Here is a 16,983-nt window from a genome sequence, read left to right as displayed (position 1 = left end):
TCTCTGTGTAGCCCTGGCTGTCCTGGAACTCACTCTGTAGGCCAGGCTGGCCTCGAACTCAGAAATCTACCTGCCTCTGCCTCCCAAGTGCTGGGATTAAAGGCGTGCACCACCACCGTCCTGGCTAATTTTTTTTTTTTCCAAACAGTGTTGCACCAGTTCAGATTCCTCTTTGGTTTTGTACCCTGGGGATAAGGGGCTGAGGTGCATATTTTACACACCAAAGTTCTCCTCCAGGTTCTCCCACAATCCCTCAGTCCCTTCCTGGCATATCCTGCCCCCAACCCTGAGCCTTCCAGCCCAGGGCCTGGGCTGCTGTTCCCCCAGGAGGCTCTTCCCCATACAATCCAGACATTCTGGTCTCTTGCTCTCTCTTCTTTTTCCTCTGTTCCCTTTCACTCATTCTCTTCCCCTGCCTTCCCCATCTCCATAGCAACTCCCCTGGCCTCGATCCTTGGGGCCAGTGAACTGGACAGAGATCAGTTTCCCAATAAACCTGCCTTTAATATAATCTAATCTGGCTTGATGAGGCTTTTTTCAACGGCGGAGAAATAACCTATCAATTCCTACTGGCAGGGTGTCTTACTGTTCTATTGCTCTGATGAAACATCAATTACGACTTTCACAAGGCAACTTACAGAAGAAGGCATTTAACGAAGGGGCTTGCTTACGGTTTCAGAGGGTTGGTTTATGACCATCATGGTGAGGAGAACAGAGGCATGTCATTGGAGCAGGAGCTGAGAGTTCACACAGCTGGTCTACAAGTTGCAGGCACAGAGTGACACTGGGCCTGGTGTGGCCTTTTGAAACCTCAAAGCCCACCTCCAGTGACACGCCTCCTCCGACAAGGTCACGCCTTCTAAATCTTCCCAAACTGTTCTACTAACTAAATATCTAAATATGTGAGCCTTTGGGGGTATAAATGTACTTCTGGGGGCTTTTCTTTGTCCTCTTTGTACCTGAAACCCCAACATTGGGGGCTTTTCTCATTTATTTATTTATTTATTTATTTATTTATTTATTTATTTATTTATTTGGTTTTTCGAGACAGGGTTTCTCTGTGTAGCCCTGGCTGTCCTGGAACTCACTCTGTAGACCAGGCTGGCCTCAAACTCAGAAATCCACCTGCCTCTGCCTCCCAAGTGCTGGGATTAAAGGCGTGCGCCACCACTGCCCTGCTGGCTTTTCTCATTCAAACCGTTACATAGAGTTTTAGCATCCAACGGTCCCTTAGTGTCAACCTCGCTTGTCGTATTATTCTCTTTTGAGGTGAGAAGTGACACTTTTTATTGTTTGTTATTTGTTTGTTTGGAGTTTGAATTGGTTTGACTTTTTGAGATAAGGGCTCACTCTGTAGCCCAGGCTAGTTTGGAACTCATTAAGTAACCCAGGCTGTCTCAGTCTCCCAAACGTGGAGGTTACAGATGTGAACCACCACGTCCTGAGAAAGCTAGGCTGACTCCATGACAGGCTTCAGATTGGCAGTTAAGGAGCCTAGGCCTATATCTGTCTCCAAGAGCTGGGTAATTGCAGGCAAGTCCAGGCCTCAGAAGCTGCCCTGCCTCCTGGCCTGAGGTAAGGACAATGGGTCAGCCGCGGTTTCCAGAATTCCTCAGTAACAGTTTCCAGACCTCCCCACACCCCTGGGAGTCTCCAGCCCCCACACCCGGGTAATGGAATGTCCATAGAGATGTAGAGATGGACCCAACAGATTAACATAGAGGTCGCCTACCTCGGAATTCCCTAAAGGGCTTTAAATCAGGTCTGCAAGCTTACCTGGGTGTCTCTCTATTCTGGTACTGGGAGACCCCAGCATGCTAGACTTCTGCAGAATAAAACACTCTTTGTGTTTACATAGTATTTGAGTCCGGGGTATCATCCTTTGGAGAATCACGGACCCTTACAGTCCAACTATGTTTTTGTTATCAAAAGAGACCTCTGATGTTGGAGGAGTGGGGGAAGAGATTTCAGACTGAATTGATATCCTGTCTCCAGGAGCCAGGTGGTTCCAAATCCATGGCTCTGGTCCCACCCCTCTCCTCCCCAGCACCACCCACCACTCCTGTCCTGTTCCTCTTAAATCTCTTTCTTCTTCCAACTGAATCCATTAGCTTTCTCCCACCTGTCTCTAGCTAAAACCACCCTCCAATGGTGAAGTTTCCTTTGAGTGAGTAGGGTACTAGTTCCCTGCTCCGTGGTCAAGGGCACAGTGGGAGACCTGGGGGCAAATGCAAATGGGCTGCAAACCCCCTTATACCTGGCCTATTTTAAGAAATTTCCTATTGGGGCTGGAGAGATGGCTCAGTGGTTAAGAGCACTGGCTGCTCTTCCAGAGGTCCTCCATTCAGTTCCCAGCAAGCCTAGTGGCTCACATCTGTAGACCCTACACTAACAGCCAAGGCAGGTAGATTGCCATAACTTTCAGGTCAGTCTGGGCTATGTGAAATCATAATTCAAAAAAAAGATTTTAATTAATATAACTGTATTGGCAAGAGAATTAGAAGCACCTCAGCTCAACTTTGGAATACGGACTAAGCTTTAGGTTTACATAAAGGGAGAGATTTTTAATTTAAGCAGAGGGATAAGAGGAGTCATGCATAGTTAAACAGTCTTCCTCAGGCTGTAATCTGGCTGATCGTTACCTCAATTCTAGGTCTGCCAGGTAAGATTATTGCTTGAGACAGTCCGGTGCCCATAAGATAATGGCTCCTGCTGAGGGATGCCCTCATCTTGAAATGATGCATCTGGGAAGAGCAGCAGCGGCAGGGGCTGCTGATGTTGCTGCTGCTGCTGCTGCTGCTGCTGCTGCTGCTGCTGCTACAACCCAAAGGTGACTTGCAGGTTTGCAGCAATGACTGGAGATTTTCAAGCACCTTTAAAAAACTGTTGTTTGTTTTTATACAGAGTTTTAAGTAGCCCAGGCTAGCAGACCCCTGACTCTAAGTGTAGCCGAGGATGGCCTTGAATTTCTTTTTTTTTTTTTTTTTTTTTTTTTTTTTGGTTTTTCGAGACAGGGTTTCTCTGTATAGCCCGGGCTGTCCTGGAACTCACTCTGTAGACCAGGCTGGCCTCGAACTCAGAAATCCGCCTGCCTCTGCCTCCCGAGTGCTGGGATTAAAGGCGTGCGCCACCACCGCCCGGCTTGGCCTTGAATTTCTAACCATCATCCTACCTCTACTTCCTGGGAAGTGGAATTACCGCACATCTGGGTCCACCCCCACCCCCAGGGTTTCCTGCATACGAGGCAAGCAGCACTCTATCGGTTAAAGCATATCCCTGCCTCCTTGTGGGGCAGACATTCTTGGAGTGACTAAAATGTCTAAGGGTTAAGCAAGTGTCTGATATAAATGTTTAAGAGAGAGGGACAGGTGCATAATTAGCTTGCTTTGTGTTGCCTTTTGGCCCCAGATGAGGAGTTCCTTGGTGGTGGCGTTTTTGTTTTGTTTTGTTTTGTTTTTTGGAAACAGGGTTTCTCCATGTACCCCGGTTGTCCTAGAACTACCTCTGGTGGCATACTCCTTTAATCCCAGAACTCATGAGGCAGAGGCAGGCAGATCTCTGAGTTCAAGACAAGCATGGTCTTCAGAGTAAGTTTCAGAACATCCAAGGCTACACAGAGAAACCCTGTCTCGAAAAAGAAAACAAACAGAGAGAGAGAGAGAGAGAGAGAGAGAGAGAGAGAGAGAGAGAAACAGACAGACAGAAGAGACAGAAGGACACACAGAGAGAACAACTTTAGGTGGCTGGAGAGATGGCTCAGCCTTTAATAACACTGGCTATTATTTCAGAGGACCAGGGTTCACTTCTCAGCACCCACATGGTAGCTCAAAACTGTAACTCCAGTTCCAGGGAATCTGACATCCTCACACAGATGTACATTCAGGTAAAACACCAATGCACATGAAAGAAAGGAAGGAAGAAAGAAGGAAGGAAGGAAGGAAGGAAGGAAGGAAGGAAGGAAGGAAGGAAGGACACCAAGGTCAAGTAGACCAGAGCTTTCACGGTCCACTATCTATGCTCTGTAACAGACCACCCAAATATCTCCTGGCATCAAACAGAAGCCCTTAGTATACTCACAAGGAATGCAGGCTGTAACTGACACCTGACAGCTGTACCTTTACTGTAGATAGGGACGCTGATGCCCATGTACATTCTGGATCCTGCCTGTGGGGACCAGGTGGCTCACGTTGAAGTCACCTAACAAGGATGAGTGAACAATCACATACTATGTCTTAAGGTATGTGGACTCCCAGCAGTATAGTGCTGCGTTCCAGGAATGCCCTGAGAATGGAACAGGAGCTGAGTGTCTTTTTCTACCCTAACCCTTGGAGCATCCCTGTCATGACAGTGTCTGTGCTGCTTAGTTTTCTTTTTCTTTTTTCTCTTTTTTTTTTTTTGTTTTTGAGAGAGAGAGAGAGAGACAGAGAGAGAGAGAGAGAAGAGGTTGACTTTTAACGGATTAATTTTTTTTTTTTTTTTTTTTTGGTTTTTCGAGACAGGGTTTCTCTGTGTAGCCCTGGCTGTCCTGGAACTCACCCTGTAGACCAGGCTGGCCTGGAACTCAGAAATCCACCTGCCTCTGCCTCCCAAGTGCTGGTATTAAAGGCGTGTGCCACTACTGCCCGGCAAGTTTTCCATTTTTGTATCAAAATAACTGAGACAATCAGCTGCTAAGGAAGAACTGCTCATTTTGTTCAGTTCCAGAGATCAAATCCCCCTCCCCTTCCACCCCCTACCCTCGCCCAGGTTCCTGTGAACCTGTTGCCTTAACCCTTCCCATCAGGGCAGGGACTGCAAAGTAGACGAAGCGAAGCCATTCACCTCGTGATCCGGACAAAAGGGCAAGGAGGGTACTATCAAAACATGCTGGAAAGACCGGGTAGCCATGCACAGACCTCCGGAGGGAAGAGACAGACAGTTTGGTTCCATCTCAGCGACGGACAGAGAGTGAAAGGCTGGACCTTACAGTTATCCCAATCAACATACAGGAAGTAAAACAATCACTTCCCTGTCAGCCCTTAATCCCAGCACTTGGGATCAGTACAGGCTGATCTCCGTGAGTTTGAAGCCAGCATGTTTTATAGAATGACAGCGAGGGTTATGTAAAGAGACCCTGTCTCAAAAACAGAAACAAAACCTTTATTGACATGGGATAGATTTCCGGTCAGGTCACTAAGTTTCAGGGATGTTTGTTTCACAGGCACAGCTGAGACAACACAGGAATATCCAGTCTACGTCAGGTCCAGAACTGGAGTCAGGGTGCCCTGTTAGTGGCAGGAGCCCAAGTCTGAAGCCAGGGCCAGTACATCCCCAGCCTATCTTTTTCAACACCTACACACATGGAGAGAGGATAGGAGAAGACACTGTGTACACCAAGTTCTTTCAGGTGCCACCAAGCAAAGGGTAGGGGCTCAAACTTTGACGATACCCTTGACCATAGGGAAATGGGCGCCAGAGAGTCTGGGCTTAGAAGTCCTGCTTACTGTGGACCTCTAATGAGTTGTTCTCTCTGGGTTTAGTCTTCTCCCTGGAGAGGAGAATGCTGGGTAAGCATCTCTGGAGAACCCAAGCTTTCTGACTGGATCCTGGGCATTCTGAAGCTACAGGAAACTACCACTAGGGGGCACATGGAGCCAGCACACGGTTGAATCCTGTCCCTCTCCCCTCCCCTATCTCATTAGCCCCAGCCAGCCCTCAGCTAGCCCTTCTCAAAAGCCAAGTCTCAGCCTTCCCAGCGCTTTTTTTCTCTCCAGTTCAAGTCTCAGGCTTCATCTTCTTTATGTGGCCGTTTACATTTGACTTTCAGTGTAGACAGCAGGAAGAAAGCAGAATATGAGTCACCCTGTGGGAAGCTAGGAACAGGGTGGACTGCTTTCTGAGTCATGCTATCCCAGGGGTTCTGCTGCGATGGGGTTTAATCCAAGCAGGGCTTCCTTCTCTAGTTCCCCTCCATGACTCCCTGGGATGCAACCTGACCCTCCTTCAGAGCAAACCTTGGCCAGCAGCCTGGGAGATAAGGATGGCCCCTTACTTGTTCTTTCCCGTTTTGGATCTACATTTCTCTTTCCTGAAACAAAAATAAACCTCATTTCTATGAAACATGCGTCAGCGTCGTCCTCGTCTGTCTCTTTCTTTTTTTAAGAGGGGCAGAAAAAGATAAAGAAATCTCCAGTACCAGGCTGAGGTATCTGACAGACAGCAGTTAACTTTATTAAGTATACCCCCCCCCTCGAAATATAAACACAACCCAGTAAAAAAACAAAACAAACCATAAAACATCAGGCCCGGAGGAGCCATGATAAAACAGACAAGTAAGCAACACAAATACAGAGGTGGCTAAAATGGGGAAGGACAGAGCCAGGTGGACTCACGTGGGGTGGGGATGGCCATAAATACTGAAGGACTTTAACCTGGGAACCCTAGGGAACCCTAACTAGCCGGTGGGAAGCAAAGCTGGGGGCAGTGTCAGTAGCTAGATGGCTCTGGGGGACAGGTGCTGCTTGACTTGGCCCTGGCTGCCACTTGGCCCCACACCCCAGCTGCAAGCAACTTCACTTGGGCCCCTGGGCTTCCGATTCCTCATCATCATCTTCATACATCTCCCCCTCCTCCTCGGCAGTGGCGTCCTGGTACTGCTGGTACTCAGACACGAGGTCGTTCATGTTGCTCTCCGCCTCGGTGAACTCCATCTCGTCCATGCCCTCGCCCGTGTACCAGTGAAGGAAGGCCTTGCGTCGGAACATGGCCGTGAACTGCTCCGAGATGCGCTTGAACAGCTCCTGGATGGCTGTGCTGTTGCCGATGAAGGTGGACGACATCTTGAGCCCGCGGGGTGGGATGTCGCACACGGCCACCTTGACGTTGTTGGGGATCCACTCCACGAAATAACTACTGTTCTTACTCTGGATAGCCAGCATCTGCTCATCCACCTCCTTCATAGACATGCGCCCACGGAAGACAGTGGCCACAGTCAGGTAGCGGCCGTGGCGCGGATCACAGGCAGCCATCATGTTCTTGGCGTCGAACATCTGCTGGGTGAGCTCTGGCACTGTCAGGGCACGATACTGCTGGCTGCCCCGGGCTGTAAGTGGGGCAAAGCCGGGCATGAAGAAATGCAGGCGGGGGAAGGGCACCATGTTGACAGCTAGCTTGCGGAGGTCGGCGTTGAGCTGACCAGGGAATCGAAGGGAGGTGGTGACACCGCTCATGGTAGCGGACACAAGGTGGTTGAGGTCCCCGTAGGTGGGCGTGGCCAGCTTAAGTGTACGGAAGCAGATGTCGTAGAGGGCCTCGTTGTCGATGCAGTAGGTCTCATCCGTGTTCTCCACCAGCTGGTGGATGGACAGCGTGGCGTTGTAGGGCTCCACCACAGTGTCCGACACTTTGGGTGAGGGCACCACGCTGAAGGTGTTCATGATGCGGTCGGGGTACTCCTCACGCACCTTGCTGATGAGCAGGGTGCCCATGCCCGAGCCTGTGCCCCCACCCAGTGAGTGTGTCAGCTGGAAGCCCTGCAGACAGTCACAATTCTCACACTCCTTCCTCACGACATCCAGGACTGAGTCCACCAGCTCCGCGCCCTCCGTATAGTGCCCTTTGGCCCAGTTGTTGCCGGCACCACTCTGACCTGTGGAGAGAGAGGCCGGTAATAGACAAGGTCCGAGGGTCTCGCCAATGGCCCTCCCTCCCTCCCTGAAGAAAGTTGGTTCCCTTGTATTCTATAACATGTTCACAGTGCATGACACAGCTCCTCACTCCAGCCTGAGCGTCACTGCTGAGTGCAGGGGATCCCAGCTGCAGATGCTATCACAGGGAAGGGAGAACCTGGGGTAAGACCTGAGCCTCGCTATCTCTCAGGGACATCCTGGATAAATAGGTCGGCCTTCCCTCTCCAGTTCCCTTTTCTCCCATTGGTCTGCTGAGACTTTGAAGGGAGATGAGGGCTGTCCCTTTTTCACCCACCTTGCCTGCTGTCCTAAACTTTAAAAAAACAAAACAAACAAACAAACAAACAAAAAAACATGGGTTGGAGAGATGGCTCAGTGGTTAAGAACACTGACTGCTCTTCCAGAAGTCCTGAGTTCAATTCCCAGCAACCACATGGTGGCTCACAACCATCTGTAATGGGATCTGATGTACTCTTCTGGTGTGTCTGGAGACAGCAACTAATACTCATATACATAAAATAAATAAATTTAAAAAAAAAAGCTTAGGTCCAGGCATGTTGGTACACACCTTTTTTTTAAAATTTATTTTACATAAATGAGTATACTGTTGCTGTCTTCACCAGAAGACAGAGCACTGAATTTCATCGGTTGTGAGCCACCATGTGGTTGCTGGGAATTGAACTCAGGACCTCTGGAAGAATTGTCAGTGCTCTTAACCACTGAGCCATCTCTCCAGCCTCTGACTTAAACCTTCTAAGCCCACTTTCTGCTCTTTTCCAGAATAAAAAGAATCCCTGAGCGGTTATCGTAGCCGAGGACTAAGAACTGGTACCTGCTAGTCCAGTCTAAGATCTCTTTTTGTTTTTTGTTTTTCGAGACAGGGTTTCTCTGTATAGCCTTGGCTGTCCTGGAACTCACCCTGTAGACCAGGCTGGCCTCAAACTCAGAAATCCACCTGCCTCTGCCTCCCGAGTGCTGGGATTAAAGACGTGCGCCACCACCGCCCGGCCCAGTCTAAGGTCTTTAACAACCACCACAAATCGCATTTGTTTATTTAGAGAGAGAGACTATGTGTGTGGTGGTTATGTGGACGTGTGTGGGTGTGTATGTGCCAGGGTGCACATGCACATGTGAGGGTCAGAGGGCAACTGAAAGTAGTTGGTTCTCTTGTTCTGCTACTTGGGTCCCAGGGATTGAACTCAGATCGTCAGGTTTGACAGCAAGCCCTTTACCTGCTGAGCCGTCTTACTGGCTCAAGGTGCTAGGGTCTTAAAAGTAGTGAGGTGCGCCTGTCTTCCTGTGTCAGTGTGAGCACCAAGGACCCATCACCGGCACAGGCTCGAGGACCATCCTGACCTCTAAACACATGCTCACAGACTCAAGTCCCTCCGGAAACCCTAGATTTGTCCGAATAAATCTGTAACACTTCCTAGTCTGTGTTTTGTACCTCACTCTTTGTAAAATATGTGAGAGGGATTATTTCCTACACAGAATCCTTTCTCTGGATCTCCAGCACCCATTGTTGAACGGGAAGGTCACTTTTATCCTCCAGGGTCCCAGGGAACCAGTAATTGACTTTATCTCCTTCAGACACGCTGCCTCTGTGTGTCCACCTGGCTTTTCCAGGCCCAGGTTTCTGTCATCAGAGCCTGGAGCAAGGGAACTTACCAAAAATGAAGTTATCAGGCCTGAATAGGTGGCCAAAGGCCCCAGATCGAACGCTGTCCATGGTTCCAGGTTCCAAGTCCACCAGAATGGCCCTGGGCACATATTTGTGAGCTGAGGGCCAAGAGGAGTCAGTGATATGAGTTAAAGAGTCAAGGGAATCTATCTACTTCTCTCTGAATCTTGTCCCCAGCCTGCCAGTCTCCTGCTGTAACCCTTAGTGCTGGAACTTATATCATAGGTATGGACCCCGGACACCCAGGACAGGTGGGCTCGAGTCATATGCTCTACAGAACTGGTTAAGACAGTGCCATCAAGTAACCTCAATCAAGTCCCCAGTGACTCCTGATAAGGATGTATCATCTAGTCTCCTGCCTGTCCCTAGACTACATAAAGCCATCGCCGACATTAAACATATTTGCATATCATGTCACGGTAACCACTCTATCCTGTCAGTTTGGATGCCACATTTCCAGTCACACCCGCCAGCCTCTTGGTCATTTAAGAGAGGCGCAGATATAGATGCTAGGACTCTTTCTGCGGGAGCCCTCTTTGCCAGGGTCAGGATGGATGTGGAGTGGTACTCACAGGAGGCCTCGTTGTAGTACACGCTGATGCGCTCCAGCTGCAGGTCTGAGTCCCCCACATAATTGCCGCTGGGGTCTATGCCATGCTCGTCACTAATGACCTCCCAGAACTGTGTGAGGACGGAAGAAAAGAGTTCATCAGACATTTGAAACTCTACTAGACCTTTGCTCTTCTGAAGTCTTAAAGCTCTCAGTGCGAAATTAGAACTCGGGGATCTTCCTGGGCCCGACATAAGGCTTTAGAAAAGAGCAAATACGCATACCCGCTCTCTGCACTCTCTGGCTGACACTACCAGGCCCCTAGAGTAGGCTAGGACTCAAGACACAAGGTAGGTTCTACACAGCTCTATGCCTGTAAGCAAATGCAGATGTCTCCTGGGGTCCCTTTTATTCTTTTCAGGAGAGGAATTGGAGCTGCCCAGAGCAGGTGGAAGGACAGGAAGAACAGAGATCAGATCCAGTATTGGGATCTCAGCTGTTACAAGTGACCCTCAGTGCCAGGGCCTGTCACATATACTGACAGAGTCCATCATGTCTGCTGTCTCCTTGGCTTCAGGCAGTGTGACCCACAGGTGGCTCTGTGAAGGACCACAGGAGTTTCCAGCAGTAGAATGGCTTGTCTGAGGTCACACATGATATCCAGGAGCCTGGAAACACCCAGGATCAGTGAGTGACTCACTGGCTGCTATGCTGAAGCCCTTGCACAAGAACACAATGATCCTCACATAGGGCTACCAGCATTTCAGTGAGGCAGTGAGGCAAGACAGCACAGAGCATAGGCTAAGATTCAGGGTTCATAGTTGCTTCCTAGAGGCTTAGTGTGTTTTGGTGTCTCCCTCTGTACAATGGGATAGCTGCATGACAGCAAGCTCTTGTGAGGACAGCCTTCTGTATAGAGCGGAGAAACAGCCGTGACAGGTAATCAGCTCTGTTATATAGTCCTGGGGGCCAGGGAGGAGAGTGATCAAAGGGCTGCACATGGGAAGACACTTTATCAGGACTCGCAGACTGCCCAGCCTGTGGCCTGCGGGGGGTGGGGGTGGGGGGGATAGGGGGTGCCTCCTTGGGCTCTGAGATCCCTCATTGGTGTGTATTCCTTACTGGTCAGGCGGGAGTGACTTGCAGATAAATTGTTGATATAACGCTCTAAAGACAAAGGGCCTCTCTGTGGTAGTCCTATGGAGGAGAAGACTACTCAGAGTTGAAAGCGGGTTAAAAAAAACAGTTAACAAGTGCTTGTCTCTGCTTGGATGTCTGAGAGACATCCTGGGGCCTGGGCTTGTGCTAAGAGAAAGAGACTTTTCACTGTCTACATTTTGGTGCTGTTGGATTTTTTTTTCCATGTGGACATTAGCTTTTATTTAAAAAAAAATTAGTGAAAAATATTTTTAAGTGGGCTGGTGACACGGCTCAGCTCAGTTAAGAACACTTGTTGCTCTTGGAGAGGACCCAGGATTGGTTCATAACACTCACAGGGCAGCTAACAATCATCTGTAACTCCAGCGTCAGGGCATCCAACACCCATTCTGGCCTTTACAGGCACTGTGCATACATGGTGCACAGATGTACACACGGGCAAGACACCCACACTCACAAACAGTTGTTTAATCTTTCAAAAAAATTCTTTTTTTTTTTTTTTAAGACAGGGTTTCTCTGTGTAGTCCTAGCTGTCCTGGAACTCACTCTGTAGACCAGGCTGGCCTTGAACTCAGAAATCCGCCTGCCTCTGCCTCCCAAGTGCTGGGATTAAAGGCGTGCACCACCACTGCCCTGCTATAAAATTCTTTAAATGCCTAAAAGTAGTCCAAACAGATCGTCCCTCCAGGGCACACGGGGCTCTGACAGCTCTTTCTGAAGGACCCACCTCAGAAGCCATCCCTCACAACAGGGACCTGAATTTCATCTTCTCTGTTGTGTATTTTTAAAATTTTAATTTATTTTCAATTGTGTGTGAGTGTGTCTGAGTGTAAGTATGGGTGTGTGCTTATGTGTGTGCGCATGTGTGGTGAGCATCATGGGCTGGAGACACGGCTGTTCTTATAGAAGACTCAAGTCCAGTTCCAGGGACCGCCCACAAGGTGGCGCACAACTGGAATTCCAGTTTCAGAGGGCTGATACCCTCTTCTGACCTGTATATGAACCAGGCATGTATACACACACACACACACACACACACACACACACACACTTTTTAAATTAAATATACACATTTTAAAATTTAATATGTGGTAGGATACCTTATCTGCGGCATTCCTTTTATTTTATTATTATTATTATTTTTTTTTTTAGAATCAAGAAGCAATCTTGTCACTCCTCCTGGCTCAGCCTCTCCGGTAAGTTGATCTATGAGTGAGCAGCCGTATGCTCAGTTCTTGGGACATTTCAGTTTTTGCCTTGTTCGCTCTGTTGGAGAGCAAACCTAATGGCTTCTTACATGCTAAGCACATGCTTTAGCCTCTTACATGCTAAGCACATGCTTTAGCCACGTCTCCAGCAGCTGGTGTTTCAATTTTTACATGAGAAACATATCAACAATTGCATTTGTAAATTACAAATAATAAAGCGAGGTTCAAGATAAAAATCTTCCCAGGTCTGGCAGTATATGGCTGTAATACCAGTACTTAGCGGAGGCTGGAGGATTATGATCATGATAGAGGATCAGGGCCAGTTTGAGCCACACACATTGAGATGCTAACATAAAATAACACAAAAAAAAACCTTATAAGATTTAATATGTAAATGAACATATATCACTATCAAAAAAAAAAAAAGGCTCAGCTTCCCTTAGACCCCAGGCTCCAGTCAGCAAACCTCAGGGCTGCTGTCCGCGGTGCTGACCCTCTTGAGGAGAGGGTCACAGACAACAGGGTAGTGGGACATGAACAGAAGCAGAGTTGGGGTGTGGCTCCCAAAGACAGGACCATGAGCCCTGTAAGGTGTTCAATTCCCCCTGAAACTCTCAGTATCCTTCTCACCAGGTCCATTGGCTCTCAGGTGGGCCACACCCTTCAGAGACTTCTACTGGGGTGTGTTCTGGGGCACAGACAGGAGGTGTAAGACAAAAGCTTTGTAAAGACAACTTTCTAGGGGACAGCTTTATAGGAGAATGCGTCTAGGACTTCAGGCCCTAACAAAGGAGCCGGCAAAGGGTGGGCCAGTCATATCTGCTCCTGATGGGGGAGGACATGTCACCCCCCGCCTTGACACATCTGCACACACCTAAACTAAAATTCCTGCCTTGCCCAAATCCATGGTGTGATCCGAGGCAAGTGACTCAGCTTCCAGAACCTTCAACTTTCTCAGCCTTAAGGGAGGGTGACACCCATACCACACACGAGAGATGTAATAGTGCACTGGCCTGGTGCTTTAACACGCTCACAGGGGGGTGAGAGCCTTATGAATTGCTAATGCCCACCTTCTGCTGCTTCTGGGTATTTTCTCCCGGCTTCACACTTCTCTCCCTGTCTCCACTCCACCCCCACGTCCACCCAATCACCTCTCTGAAGCCGGTGGCCCTTTGTGCTAAGATAGGTGCCACCCAAAGACCAATAGGCTAAAAGCAGCCCTATATGCTCACTGCCTCGGTGGCTGCAGGTGACAAGGAAGAACTTTCTCTGTTGTAGCTCACAGCAGGGACCCTAAAGCCAGCTACAAAAATAGGAAGTAAATCTGGCCAAGGAAGTTTATTTTGCCTGGGGCAGACACTAAGCAGGTAAATCCCCACAGGGCCTGGGCCTTCAGTATGGTCTCTGGGAGATCCTCCAGGGCAGAGGGCTGGATGGAACCTGCCAACACGCCTCAGGCTGATCACTAAGAAGGGAGACGGTGGAAACGGCAGACACCCCTGTTCAGAAAATGTACTCATCATTTGCATTGTTAAAAATAATTGGTATTAAAAATTTAAACACTTTTTATTTAAAAAAAAAACTTAAACATTAAAAAATGGGCAAACCTACGGGCCACAGTGCTGAGAAGCATAACAGACCTCAGCTGGGCCCAACACTCAGGCTTGTTCTGGAGCCAGAGCGCCTTTCATGGAGCCTGGGCGTGGACCGACTTCTAGGCCCTTACTGAATGGGAGACCCTGTGAGAGCACAATACAGCACAGTTTCAGCAAGGTCACCAAAGAGGCCTTCGGATGGGAAACCCCCCTCCCCCACTCACCCCTTCCCTTTTCAGGAGCAGATGTTCAGGGAAAGCCTGGCACCTGTGACCACATTAACGAGCCCTCACCCTCCCCTCAGGCCAGGGCAGCTGTCAGTGACCATCCCAGGAGCCCTGATTTGATCTGAGGCTCCTGTCTTAGGCTTCCTCTGTAGGCCCCCCTACCCTCCGCTCTCCAACCCCACCCAAATTTCCTTTGTAGGGTAGAAACAGCTGTCTCCTCTGTGATTAGGGAGTCTCGGCGGCGCTGTTCCCTCCCCCTTTAACTAGAGGAGAGGGAGAGCCAAACTTGTAATTTACATGGTAGCCACGTGACTGCCCCAGCCCGTGGTAATTAGCTTTTTTTGTTCCTGCCCGGTTTCTATGGCAACAGCCTCCAGAGGTACTCTCTGCTTCGTCCCCTCCCTCCCAGGACCTGTCTACCCAACCTCCTCCTTTGGGAACTAGCTACACACCGTCCCTAAGCTACAGCCAGCATCCATCTGGACAAAGCTCCGGTTCACATTGTTCAGAAGGGAGAAGACTGAGGTAGCTGACCCCACCCACTCAAACGCAGCCCAACCGGAGGCTGGGCTTCTGCAGGAATCAAGTGGTTCTGTCTTCCACTTGCTGTGTGACCTTGGGTAAGGAGCAGCCTCCTAGGACTTGGAAACAGGACAGCTACCTCACTAAGGATAGTAGGATTGCGGAGTCACTGCATCAACCCCTCCTCCGTTTTTGTTTTGTTTTGTTTTTCTTTTGCCTGGGCTTCAACACCTGGAGGCGGGCTAACAATAGAGGGGAAACTGAGGCAGTCCTTGCAGTCGGCTTTGTTCTGTGCTCAATCCCGACTGGGAGGCCTTGGGAGGGCACAATTAGAGATGGGAAATTTGCACAGATAGAGTCCAGTTCTGGATCAAGGTCATTGGAGTGCAGGCTGAACTCCTCCAACAAAGGAACAGGGCGGGGCAAGGAAACAGGGTGAGCAGACCGAGGTTGAGGATGTGAGGGCGGCCTTGCTCCCTGAAGACCGTCTAGTTCTCCAGTGGGGATCCAGGCATGTACTGTCATTATGGGTTTAGGGGAGAGCCCCACCCAAAGTTGCCCGACACACCCATCTTACTCAAGGCTTAAGTGGCAGCCTCAAAGAAGGCCACGCCCAGTCGGCGCCCCCCAACCACATCCCCTGTACCTGATGGTACCGTGGTGTGTGGGTGCGCAGAATGGATGAAAATGAGAGTCAGAAGGGTTACCCCCAGCCTTCTGCTGCAACCTGGGCGCAGAGCAGAGTGACGCAAGTGAGGGGAGCAGATTGGGGACCCCGGGGTCCCAAGAGCCGGGTAAGGGACTGGGCTCTTCCCTTTGTTCCGCTAGTGGCTCCCAGAGCCGCCTTTCTCTCCTCCCCTCTCTCCCTCCCTGGGGCTGGCGCTCGTGGGGACCCAGGAAGCCGGACGGCTCAGCCTCACCTTGGCCCCTATCTGGTTGCCGCACTGGCCGGCCTGGATGTGCACGATCTCCCTCATGCTGACTTCACGCGGCTACAGACGAAAAGGCAGGCGGACAGCGGGCTGCGGAGGATCGACAGCCTCCGCCGCGGCTTCTTATAAGAGGCTGCCCCGCCCTCGCTGGCTGATGTAAGCGCTGCGGGCCAATGCTGGGGCGCCGCACAATGCGGCAGGCTCTGCAGCATCAGCACCGGCATCGAGATCCGCCCGCACAATGCGGAGCATGTCTGACCGCGCCTTCGGAGGAGGGGCCACTGGAGGGCGATCCGCTCTGGGGACAATAGAACCCAGGCCCCTTAGTGCCCCACCCCAGTAGCTGCCCTCCCCCATTTCTTCCCTGTCCCAACCCCACCCTGCAGCTCTGTGAGGTGGGTCTTTCTTTCTCTCAAGTGCTTAAGAATCAAGACCCATATTCTCTGGGTTTGCTGAGTCGCTTGAGGTGGGAAAGGCAGGGGAAGCCGAAGCCTTCCTGAGACCTCTGTGCAGACCTGGGAACGATGGGAGGGTGGTGGGTTATAGCTCCAAAGCTGAGGTCACTGTTTTCTGGAGGAGAGAGAGCTACCAGTCCATGACTCCACAGAGGGCTGCCGGGAGGGTGCGTATGTACCTGGGATGTGGTGATGCACCTGTCAAGAAGTACCCCTGCTCCCTGAATATCTTTGTGGAAAATTCTAAGGTTATACGAGCCACTCGTTGGAGGGTGTTGAACAGTCTTTTCTGTCTCAGCCATGCCTGATGTCATTGGTACCTTTGCGCTCTTGGTACAAGTGATATAGAAGAGGGGCATGGCGTGAGCTGGAGCTACTTAGGTAAGGAGACTGTGTGTGGAGGGCGGGGGCCCACTGGGAAGCAGAGTCAAACAGTCAGAAGACGGCTTGCAATGTGTTCACAGACCACACTGATTTAATATTCATATAGGATCAGTGACACCTTACAGGGACTATTTGATGTTTCAATGACAGAAATTCTTCGGGGAAGAATCTGAGACAATAGTACTAAAGTTGGATGGTCCACAAACATTTCATTTCACAGGGGCCACTAAAAAGCTTTTAAAAAACACCTGCAGATAGACGACTTGGTCCAGTTTGCACGCATGGGTGTGTGCTGGGTAGCTCTGCGCATACAACTTTCTCTGAGGATGAGCATCTAAGTTAGCCAAGTTTAGAAATGGGTCTTTTGTTCTCAAGAGATGCCCCTCCCCCACAATGTGTCCATGATGTGGCTTTCTGTGGTTGGTTTCCAGCTGGCCTGCTTCAAGAAAGAAGCACTGGGGTGAGCATCTGTCTCTGTCTCCTTGTCTGGACCGGGAAGATGCTTGGAAGAGTCCGGAGGCCTGGGATGCCTCCCTGACAGATGACATCAGGCCAGAGCTCTCTGTGTCCCCAGAGAGCTATGGTGTCAGGATAAAGGCTGACT

General features: G+C 50.0%; 1 protein-coding gene across 3 annotated transcripts; it reads right to left on the bottom strand.

Annotated features, from left to right (window-relative positions):
- Positions 1–6,185: 6,185 nt before the first annotated feature.
- On the bottom strand, positions 6,186–15,634 carry Tubb3 (tubulin beta 3 class III). Of its 3 annotated transcripts, XM_028752962.1 has the most exons (4): positions 15,529–15,634; positions 9,921–10,029; positions 9,336–9,446; positions 6,186–7,627 (listed from the first exon to the last, which is right to left on the bottom strand). In XM_028752962.1, exons 1-4 carry the CDS (start codon positions 15,583–15,585, stop codon positions 6,552–6,554), a joined length of 1,353 nt encoding a protein of 450 aa, XP_028608795.1. In that variant the 5' UTR covers positions 15,586–15,634; the 3' UTR covers positions 6,186–6,551. The 3 variants fall into 3 exon arrangements, with proteins under 3 accessions (XP_028608795.1, XP_028608802.1, XP_028608804.1); XM_028752969.1 differs by lacking the exon at positions 9,336–9,446 and having other exon boundaries at positions 6,351–7,627; positions 15,529–15,592; XM_028752971.1 differs by lacking the exon at positions 9,921–10,029 and having other exon boundaries at positions 6,351–7,627; positions 9,336–9,442; positions 15,548–15,585.
- Positions 15,635–16,983: the final 1,349 nt, after the last annotated feature.

This window comes from Grammomys surdaster, unplaced genomic scaffold (assembly GCF_004785775.1).
Source record: "Grammomys surdaster isolate TR1022 unplaced genomic scaffold, NIH_TR_1.0 128, whole genome shotgun sequence".
In the NCBI taxonomy this organism is placed as follows: domain Eukaryota; kingdom Metazoa; phylum Chordata; class Mammalia; order Rodentia; family Muridae; genus Grammomys; species Grammomys surdaster.
The sequence above is the reverse complement of the archived record's forward strand: the minus strand, read 5'-3'. Positions and strand labels throughout refer to the sequence as shown.

Excerpts from the sequence above, each read along its gene's own strand:
- Tubb3 (XM_028752962.1), bottom strand. The coding sequence starts at position 15,585 with ATGAGGGAGATCGTGCACATCCAGGCCGGCCAGTGCGGCAACCAGATA. Across the intron at positions 9,447-9,920 it reads GTACTACAACGAGGCCTCCT|CTCACAAATATGTGCCCAGG; the intron begins GTGAGTACCACT and ends CTTGGCCCTCAG. Across the intron at positions 7,628-9,335 it reads GCCTGATAACTTCATTTTTG|GTCAGAGTGGTGCCGGCAAC; the intron begins GTAAGTTCCCTT and ends CTCTCTCCACAG.